This window comes from Embiotoca jacksoni, unplaced genomic scaffold (genome assembly GCF_022577435.1).
Source record: "Embiotoca jacksoni isolate LCO1_2020_lvr unplaced genomic scaffold, fEmbJac1.0.p SCAF_15, whole genome shotgun sequence".
In the NCBI taxonomy this organism is placed as follows: domain Eukaryota; kingdom Metazoa; phylum Chordata; class Actinopteri; family Embiotocidae; genus Embiotoca; species Embiotoca jacksoni.
Window position 1 is genome coordinate 12,228,142 of NW_027185285.1, and position 10,634 is coordinate 12,238,775.

General features: G+C 44.6%; 1 protein-coding gene across 2 annotated transcripts in view; it reads right to left on the reverse strand.

The window, feature by feature from the left end:
- Positions 1-10,634, reverse strand: part of llgl1 (LLGL scribble cell polarity complex component 1) — a 35,938-nt gene that overhangs the window by 2,657 nt on the left and 22,647 nt on the right. Inside the window, exons 8-23 of one of the 2 annotated variants that reach the window (XM_069149671.1) lie at positions 9,583-9,637; positions 8,941-9,095; positions 8,598-8,818; positions 7,678-7,745; positions 6,865-7,039; positions 4,935-5,039; positions 4,137-4,429; positions 3,736-3,886; positions 3,512-3,650; positions 3,016-3,329; positions 2,707-2,898; positions 2,456-2,528; positions 2,017-2,131; positions 1,336-1,400; positions 815-950; positions 634-716 (exon numbers count right to left, since the gene is read on the reverse strand). In XM_069149671.1, the coding sequence (XP_069005772.1) occupies positions 638-716; positions 815-950; positions 1,336-1,400; positions 2,017-2,131; positions 2,456-2,528; positions 2,707-2,898; positions 3,016-3,329; positions 3,512-3,650; positions 3,736-3,886; positions 4,137-4,429; positions 4,935-5,039; positions 6,865-7,039; positions 7,678-7,745; positions 8,598-8,818; positions 8,941-9,095; positions 9,583-9,637 (2,336 nt within the window). In that variant the 3' untranslated portion in view covers positions 634-637. The remainder of the gene's footprint in view (positions 1-633; positions 717-814; positions 951-1,335; positions 1,401-2,016; positions 2,132-2,455; positions 2,529-2,706; positions 2,899-3,015; positions 3,330-3,511; positions 3,651-3,735; positions 3,887-4,136; positions 4,430-4,934; positions 5,040-6,864; positions 7,040-7,677; positions 7,746-8,597; positions 8,819-8,940; positions 9,096-9,582; positions 9,638-10,634) is intronic. The other variant, XM_069149672.1, reaches the window with a different exon arrangement.

Genomic DNA, 10,634 nt, shown 5'->3' on the forward strand with positions numbered 1-10,634 from the left:
GCTGTTAGAGCAGAGAGGAGTTCAGGTCACTCACTCACTACTTTAAAAACCTCCAACAGTTCCCTTTCTTTTACAGAGTTTAAATGATACATACAAATGCATTCCTGTCAGTACAGAACCAGATTTCAGCTTTGAGGTTACTCCACTAACAAGAACCAGTCTGCTTATTCTGAGGTCACTCTGGAGGAAACTTATCGGAGCTGCAGAAAGCCAAGATTTAACGGGGTCTCGCGGTGAAGGTCACTGCAGCTTTGTTTTGGATTGCCGGAGATGAAGAATTGGAATCGGTGGAGTGAGTAAAAAGGTTACGCAAATGAACTGAAAGAGTGCCGAGCTCCAGTATGAAACACTGAGTGTGTTCAGTCGATGGAAATGATCCGAGCTCCACCGAGAGGAGAGAAAACGGCGTGCAGGGTTTGTAATTGGAATGCAGACAGAACAAGTCTTTCAAGTTTGCACACTCTGGACCAGCTCCATTAGAAACAGCTGTGTGTGTGTGTGCGTGTGCGCGTGCGTGTGTCTACCCACTCTCATACACCCACTGTTGTGTCCGATCAAGTGTGAGCTCGTGCACCTGCTCACTGAGGACAAATCCAAGTTCCCTCTACAGTAAGTGATCAGTGTGTTTGGCACCTGTTCAGTTGATGAGGATGCCCGTCGAGCGTCCCTCCTCTTCATTGATGTTCTTCAGGTTGTTTTCTGCCTCGTCCACAGTTCTGTCGGACAGACGCACGGATTAATTGTCGTCTTCAAGAAGGCAACAAAAAGAGAAAAAAGGATCTATTTTTAAAGACCGGAAGCCGCGTGTGCCTACGTTAGGAAATCCCTGACGTCCTCCACCGTGATCTCTCCGGTGGAGTCGAGGGTGAGGTCAGCGCAGCTGAGAGGGGAGTCCAGCGGCGTGTCCAGGATGGGGGAGGACAGGGTGCTCGGAGACTCCTCTGTTTGCCCTGTGGGAGGGAGGAAATCCAGAGTAGTGGGCTCCAGGTTTGTTTCCATCAGTGACCGTGTGGATGTCACCGAACGACTGATGAGAGGTTTCCTTCTTACGTTGGAGTGAGGGAAAGTTGTTAATAACCGAGTGGCGGGTGAAAGACCAACTGGTCTCCACGACAACCACCTATTCCTGCCAGGGCAGGAGGTGTTGGGCAGGATATGCAATCGGGGCATACTGAATGGTTACCATGGAGAGCAGAAGGAGACCCCTGCGAGGCCTGGCCGGGGTTTGAAGAGGTCCAGGGAGAGAGAGGAGGGAGCGATGAAGAGGAGGATAGACAGAGAGAGAGGGAACAATAACGAGGGGGGGGGGCAGAGGGGGAGAGCGTTCAGACGTACCTTCAGCCTGACCCATCTGGTTCTTGTGGGTTCCGTTGGCCTGAGGCTGCGTCATCGTACCATCGCTGTGGAGACACGAGTACACAACTTTTACTTCGGCAGAGGACGGAGTCATGAAGCAACAGTTAAAGTATCATTTCTTTGCCTTCACGTGCAGCTGAGGACCTTCGAGCTGAGAAAGCGTCACGATCAGCAGGTTCAGTGGTATTCAAGGTGTTCAGGGGCCGCCGAGGGTCGTTCACGAGCTAACAGTGGGGCCCAGGATGTTGTTGCAAATTAAATGAGCAGGTATGTCAAACTTTTTAAACATTATTGAGGAATTTAATTTGCGGGATTATCAAAGAGACATTTCTGTCTGAAATGTCTGTACCTTTACAAATTCATTTATAATTTCTCCCCCAAAATTTGACAATACAATTGACTTTGATAACACGTGACAACCCCACTTTCATTTTACCACTGAACCTATCTTCGTGTTATGTAGGTTATTAAGAATCAAATTTGTGGGTCCATGTGTACTGTAGTATTCAATCAATACAGCAGGGATGGAAGGAGGTGGAGAAAAAGCAGGTAACTCAAAACACAATGAGAAGAACGTGTGTCCTAATAAAATCTACAATCTTGATATTTATTATAGTGTGTGTGCGTGTGTGTGTGTGTGTGTGTGCGTGTGTGTGTTACCTGGCAGGTGTGGGCTCTAGCGGTCGGTCCAGCTGAACAGAGCAGAGCGGCTCAGTGAGGACCTTCGCAGACAAGGAGAACCTCTCGTACTCTGAAGGAGAGATCAGGTAAAACCCTGCAGAGGAAAACACACAAACCACAGTTCGACTGAGTGAAGTGACCGTTTACCTGCTCTGAACCGTCTCTCCTGCACTTTGTTCTGATGCAACATTGTTGCATTGTTTCTAAAAAGCCTCAAAGAATCACGGTGGGAAATTTGAGTTGGTGTGTTGATCTCGTTCAGAAAAACTCACTGACAGTCATTTAGTTGATCCGAAGAAAAAAAAATCACAAGTAAATGAAGCCCAGAATAAATCCCTAGAGACGTGTTGAGTTTTGGAACTTTGACAGATGTGAAGCTGTTTTAAGACTCTTCCATTAGAAGCGTTGTTCTCCTCACCCTGTCCGTTCTTGGTGAAGACACAGGATGCAATACCACTGATGTCTTCTTTACGGATGCAGTCGTAACGCACCTGCAGACACACAATATAGACGTAAGGAGAGCATAATGAAAATACAGTTAAAAACAGCCACATACTAAAGTAAAGGTATCTGATACACCAAATAATGCTGCAGATTACTGTAAGTATCCCATAAATGCTCTCAGATGTAGCTCATTTTCAAACACACAATCCTTCCCCTGGACTGTACCTGTGGTCGGAGGCCGGGGATGTTAAACAGGTGCATGTCTCCCAGGTTGGTCAGACACACCAGTGTGTGTTCACTGTAGTCTTCCTGAGCTGTGGAGCTGAAGAGCACCAGGGCCACCTTCCTCACCCGACAGCCTTCGTGTGCCGTCAGCTTGAACTTTGTCTTGGCGCTCACTTTGGGGAGAGAGAACACCTGCGGAAAGAGATTTCTAAGATTTAAAAAAAAAAGTGACAAGTCTTTGAACACCTCAACCATTTATGGTGATTTTTAGGAGCCTCTAGAAATGAAAGGACACAATAAGGCCGTTACCTTGAGCTGCTCCTCCGAGGCGATGAGGACAGAGTGAGCGTTTGTCATGTCTGGAGCGATGGCGAGGTCCTGGGAGGCTTCGTACGGGTCCGGTAACGGTTTCCCTCGGCCGTCAAGGACACAGATGGACACCACGGGAGCTCTGTGCATCAGCTGGATCTCTTTGCCCAACACCGCCTCCACACACACGCTGCTCTCGCTCGCTCCGCCCCGCTCACACACGCGCCCCGAGCCCACGCCGGGCACCTCCAGAGCGTAGGCGTACACACTGCCTGAGTTGGTGCCCGCCCATAGTGTGGGGCCGTGGTGGGTACCTAGTGGAGACGCAGCATGTTGTTAGTGCAATGGAAATGATTAAAAAAAAAAAAAAAAAAAAAAACACATGTAATCAGCCTTCTCACCAAAAACATCCCACAATTCACTAATAAAAATCCTAATCATTATTAGGATGGAGCTGAAAAGTTTGGTCATTATTTGCAGATGTCGGTAAACTCACCATCACGCAGGAAGGTGTCGGCGAAGCAGAGACATCGCACCACTCCGGACAGCGAGTCGTCTGCTGACCGTGGCTCGATCCTTCGCTGCACCGGAGCGACGTCCTCCTGCTCGGCGAGAGCAGCATTGGCCTCCTGAACCTGCATACAACACACATATTTACTGAATACAGGAATACATTCAGTTACCCTGTTCTGGATGGTCCACTTCCTGCAAGGCTCTTACCTTGCTGGTGGGTGTGGTGATGGTGCGTTTCTTCCCAGACACCCGGCTTTTGCGGATGCGTCGGAAGCTCTGTCGTAGGGACTTTTTCAAGGACTTGACTCTGGACAGGGGACCCTCCATCGCCAAGGAGTCATTAGGGTGCAGGGTGCATCTAGGAGAGCAGAAAGAGATGATGTTAGCATTACAATTTGGACAAGTTTCAAATCGTATTAAGCCATTTTATTCTGGCATCAGCTAAATGAAATGTAATCAAAACAAAAGTAAAGAAACGAAGGAAAATCAAAAGCACAAATGTCCATGTACCCACAAATATAATACTCTCAATAATTTACATTTTCATTATTCAAATGAGACCCTCGTGTCAATCAAGAGAAAGTGTCAGCAGATTGTGCGTCTCAAACCTGGCCAGCACGGCGTTTCGTCTGTGATAGTCGAACAGGCCGAATCCGTGACTCGTCCCGAAGGTGATCAGGTTCCACTCGGCGTGCAGAGCCACGGCTGTAACCGAGGCGGGGGGCAGGCACTGCACCAGCACCAGCGGCTGAAAGCCCGGAGGGAAGGGGGCGGGTTTAAGACGTGGCTCCAGCCTGTCGTGGCCCTTCCAGGTGAAGCCCTCCCTGTCCTGCAGCAGATCGACCACAGACACGTCCACCAAGTGGTCTGAACGCTCATCACTCAAACCCAGAACAATCACCTGGAGAGAGAGAGTCAAGAATCATCACCTTTCATTTTTTCATTGTACAAGAACACCAAATACATCTGTAGCAACGGCCAGTGTGCCAATTATAAAGCCAGGGGTATTCTGACTGTACAGTACACTGTATATACACTAACATACATTAAGAATATAAACATAATCTTTTTTTTTTTTTTTCAAAAAGAACATATTTATTAGACACATTTGTAAACACAGTCCTGTGCAAACATCTGTGACGCATTAGATGCTGAGCTTCTCATTAATATAATAACAACATCAGAAAGGTGTCTGATTGGTTGCAAATCTATTCTTCAGCATGACAACAACCAAACTGCCAAAAAGTGTTATTACTCCTTTTATTTGTCTTTAATTAAGAAATAAATAAAAACTGTCCATGGCATTATTTATGAAAACTTACTAGCTTTACATTTAGTGATTAAAACTTTTACACAGTACTGTATACAACTTGAACTCAGTGTATTTGCATGTGTGTGATCGTCACCTGTCCGGCAGTCCCAGCCACCACCAGCTTGTTGCTGTATTTACACAGGCTGATCTTCTGGATGCCGAGCCGGGGGTCATCGCTGTACGGGTCAAAACAGCCCACCTGCACACATCAATTGGAATTATTTGGATTTAATCGAAAGGGAAACATACACAAATGTCTGGAGCTAGAGATGAGGGTCAAGGTTTATCAGCTACTTCCTTTGTCTCACCTCCTTTCTCTTGGTTAGTTAACATATAACAGTTTAAACCACAGACTGTATATAAAAGCGGACGTAGCTTCCGGGTCTAAAAAATGAGGCCATGCGGAAGTACCATAAACTGCGATACCACTGAGTGCTGCTCCAAAACCCTCTGGCTCCATAGACTCCCATTCAACTTCTCTCAACTTTCAACTTATTTCAGTTACACTATCTTAATTCCCTCCTTTTATTAGTTTTCTGTTGGTCCATCCGAAAACCAGCCAATGTCCGAGCTCGAGGCCTCATAACGACCACTGACACACCAATGGGTGATGTCACTGTTGGTTACCGCTTGGGCGTAACAGAAAGATAGATGAAGCAGTGACACCAAGCCACTCAATGTTTAATGTTACACCAGCCACAGCGGTCCACTATGCTGAGGATGCAAACAAATTCAGAGCCACATGATTTGACGGCAATTTGGTCTTCCTGCAGGAAAAATAAAGTGCAAATTTATGCCAGCAAACAGAAACTTGGGTGTATTAGCATTCGATAATTACACATTTGCACACGAGGTCCCAGCTGTTGATTGTACCTACGATGAAGCTGCTATGCATGTCATCTTAGAAACTCTCCACCTCTGACGTCACCAGCTTTTTCTAGGAAACATGTAAAAACGTGTCGTCTCGTTCTGAATATCTGATTACATTCATGTCAAAATACCCTCATGAGGCTTTCCTCCTTTAACAGCAGCCTCTCTCTTCTTATTTTCTACAAAAAGGCAGGACAGTCCCCTCTAATTAATCTGTCTCTCTATCGCAAACAAACACACACAGTAGGAATTCCAACAGAATCCCGCTCACATGGGAGTTATGTCTTGGCAAAACAAGGAGAAAGGAGAAGCTGCTCCCTAACACACACACACACACACACACACACACACACACACACACACACACACAGACACACACAGACACACACACACACACACACAGAGAGAGAGAGAGAGAGAGAAACGAGTGGGCTGATAGGTCTGGTTTTCATTACAGAGAAAAAAGGGAAGGATTCTTCATCCCATATGAGGGCCACATTCCTGAACATGCAGCTCTGTTACCGCAGGATACATGAGGAAATGTGGGGAGGGGGTTCCAAGAGTCAATAGGAAGGAAAGAAGAGGGTAAAAGAAATGGGAAAACAGGCCTCTGAGGTGGGTGTGTGTGTGTGTGTGTGTGTGTGTGGACACAGTGCTTCACCTATGGATTATTGCTCATTTTGTGTTTTAATCATTTTTGGGACACTAGACAATATATTTTTTTCCTGATTATGTTTTACTGTAGAAGCGGATCATTTAAATATTCAATTAGCAGTTTGTCACATCTCTGTTTCTGTCTACCAAAGTCAAACAGCTCAGACAGATTCTGTTGACATGAAATTCTGCTTCCTGATTGTGAATCAGTTCATGTAAATGTAACTCTGAAGGAACCGCAGTCTGATTCGGGTTTAATGAACAGTTTTCTGTGTAGAGTTTTTATAAGAAGAACAATGGGGTGGGTCTGTCTGAAGTCCAAACACATGAAAACAATCTGATGAGAAAATGAGGCCACAGATGTAGCGTTGCAGGACCGTGTGTGCGAAAAGACAGATTCATTTTATTCCCCACAGCCTGTAAAACACGACCCCGAGTCTGAACCCCTGAAAATAAAAACTCTTTAATTCTCTTCTCGTGCACGACTCCTCAGTTCTCACCTTCCTGAATGGAGGCCATTCTTCCTCCTGCTGCATGTCGGGGTCGTTGCTAGGGTCCTGGGGGTCATCGCAGGGGTCGCAGTCTGTGTGGAAGACGTTGGCTGTGCTGAGTTTGTACAGGGGAGTCAGAGCAACACCCGAGGCGTCCCAGAAACGCACTGTGCCGTCCTCATGCCTGCAAAAACACCAAGATACAACTTTTAAAATATTTTAGTGCATTACAATCAAGACTGTGCAGGTCTGAGTGTGTGTGTTTGTGTGTGGGTGTGTGTGTAATTATGGTGCTTTCAGGGAACATGCTGCTATTAAGCAGGTGTGATGTTTACCATATATAATCATAGCTTAAAAACCAAACAAAGGGAACCTCATCAATCACTCTGGAGGATGCTGACACGCTAAAGCTAAAAGCAACATCAAAATACTCCTCCTGGTTTCCCACCATTTGTAGTTTTGGCATGTTTTTTTAGTTTTGTTTCATCTGAGGTCCCTTCCTTTACGTAACTGATTTCTTACTGTGCTTGCGGTCGATGCAAGCTCTGCCAAACGTCTGTATTTGACAACATTCTGACAGGTACCACTAGATTTCCATTTTGCCAAGTCACACACATTCAGTTTAATGCAGGAGATCCAAAACCTTCTCCGTGATGCGTTTACGGACTCAAACTTGCTAGAAAGCATCAGATTTGAGTCATGAAAAAAAAGCAGCCTGGATGCACCTGCACGAGTGTGTGTGTGTGTGTGTGTGTGTGTGTGTGTGTGTGTGTGTGTGTGTGTGTGTGTGTGTGTGAGAGAGAGAGAGAGTGAGAGAGATACCCTGTCAATAGCAGCTCTTGTTGTTTGGGAGGAGGTGCCAGATTTTTCCCGCCACATATCGGCCAGCTCTACACAAAACAGAGAGCGATTGAAGGAAAGTTAGGACTCCGTCATGTGGAAAAGCTGCAGCAGGAAATCTTTACATATTGAACTTGACTGAAAAAACAACATATTTCCATTTTATCATGACCTCAGCTCAAAATTTATGACAGAAAATCGAGTGCTTTTGTTGAGTTTCCTCTGTTAAAGTGCCAGTCACTGGTTTGGCCTCACACAGGCCAACAGAGGGTCGTGATTTATGAAGCTAACAGCTGTGTGTCCGTCCATGTGTGCGAGTAGAATCGGCCACTGATCAAACAGCTGATCGAAGCGACAAAGCCTTTGCAAAGCCTTTAACTGCCCACACCTGCTCTTAAAGTTCACACAGTACCAACAGCCTTTGTTTCCTCTCCTCTTTGTTAAGCTTGCGAGTTCAGATCAACAAATAATTACATTCATTTACACCCAAATAGCCCCATCAGATTATCTCAAAACTCTAATTCCACTCCATTTATCACCCATTTAGGCTTCATTGAGCCCTGACACGTAACAGCAATTTGGTAAAACGCCAAATAAAACCCTGGAACTACTTGGACAAACAGCCTGGCAATTAGCCATTCTCTGTTTAATGTGTTCTCAGGTTAAGCTGCTTACACGCATCCTGGATTTCCTGTAATTGAATATCCGTATTGCCGCGTACAAACCAATTTACTACAAATAATCCTGTCATTCCTAGTGCCCTGCCAACAGATACAGCAGACACTTTCTTCAGTTACTTGAATAAAAGGGTCAAAAACAAAACTGAAGCCTGCTGACAGCCCTCCACCTGTTGAATGAGTCCCATCAACCTGCTCTCCACAGACCCACGCCGAGCTGCTCACCCCGTGCGCGTACTGCCGGCCCTGCTGGGCTTTGCCAGCGTTGACGAGCCTCTCCCAGAGTTTGGGAGGGACGCTGGTTATGTGGCAGGAGCAGGTGATGGCTGAGGAGTGGAGGGGAGCGAGGTAGGGAGTGGGCAGCGAGGGCCAACCAGGGGTCTGGAGGTCGATCACAACCAGCTCCTCCTCTAGTAACACCACTAAAGCCGAAGGGTCGTCAAACTCTGTTGGGAGGAGAATAAGCCACATCGTTAAGGATTGATGCTCCTGAAAACTGAAAGTAAATTCTTGAAGAAAAGGGGATGAACATCCAGAGATGCGTCATCTTTAATGCTTAGATCCTCACCTTTCTCCTGCTCTATGCTGTGGACAGTGAAGAAATCGATCACTCGAGATGTGAAGTCGAGAGTGACGTGATCTTTGTCCTGTTGGATGGTCAGACAGTGGCGGTCACCATAGCTGGCTCTTGGCATCCCTCCACTGTACAATAGCACTGGAGAGCTGGAGTGAATGACAGAGAAAGTGTTTTAGTCATGTCCATTTAATGTCACCGTGAACAACATGCAGTAATTGTTTCCAATATAATTAAGCATACACATTTTCATTTTTTACATTCATGAGCTCTTATTTTGAAATTTAAAGACAAAAATTAAATCATACAAAAAACAGGGTGATGTTCTGATTATTAGGAGCCACTTTATTCCTTTTTATGTTTCTTGCTTACTGTAAACTACACAAAAATAGTCACTTGAGAGACAAGATTACAACTTTTTGATTAATAAATGTAGATTTAAAAAAAAAAAAAGTCAATTTACATTGTAATAAGAATAGAAAAGAATAAAAAGAAAAGGCAAATCAAAAAGAAAACTAAACAGTCTTACACACAATGAAACAAAAATAACCATGTGATGATTTACTGGTACTGTGATCCAGTCTGACCTCAGGAATCAGAAGATATACAGCCCAGAATAAAGAGTTAAACACTCACCCAGTCTGTGTTGTTCTCCACAGGATCTTGTTGATGGCTTTACAGGGAAATGGACCTGATGGACAATCACAAACAGTGATGTTAGACCCATTGGTCAAACTACAACTATTTAAACCCCACAGAGACTGTGTTCGTCAAAGAGAAGAGAGAGAGTAAATCTAGACCAGAAGTCTTAAAAACTTTTCCAACCATATTCTGGATCATAGTCTAAATCATATCATCACTCGTACAAGCGACCTGACGGTACAAGTCCTTATCCAAACCCCAACTCTCCTACTGAGCCCATATGCATCATAGTATGTCAGCAGTCATGGTTCATTAACTGTCTGAGATCCACAACCTGCCAGCGGGTTTGAAAAGCATGTTTTCTTTTTTTTTTTAAAACACAAAAAAACACCAAAGTTACACCATTTATTATAGCCAGAAACTGGCTATAAAAATTATCGTTGGATTTTAAACATTTCTGACAGTTCTTGAAATAATCATGTGCTTCAGTCAGGGAAAATAACCAAATCTATTTCACTGAATTCCCTTTATTCTACATGTATGGTTTCAAACTTTGAGGGGGGGAGGGGGAGCATTTGCAGATACTGTATATAAAAATGTAATTCTTCACTCCTCAGCACAACAATGAAGCCTTGAATGACTCCAACAGTTGAACTGTGAAAGTGAACTGCAGGCTGGAGCACAGAGGAGAGAGGACGGCGAGCACAGAAAGGTTTGCAGAGGTTGTAAAAATGTCAGTAGTTCAATATTTATAGCAGGTGGAGCAGCTTTATCTGAAAAAATGTTGGTGTTGTACATTTAGATTACATTCTTTTCAATTTTTATAAAAGAAATTCTCAAAGAAATTAAATTTACATTATTTATTTTCTTATAAGTATGTTCTACTACACAAAATATATTTTTGAGTTCTCTACTTCGACCCAGGATTGTACTGTTTCTAGAGAGGTGCACTACTTGCTGGTGGAGTAAGAAATGAGCCCAAAGTAAAGAATAAAAATAAATGGGAGCAAAATATGGCTAGAAACTAATTGGAGTTCGGATGGTTA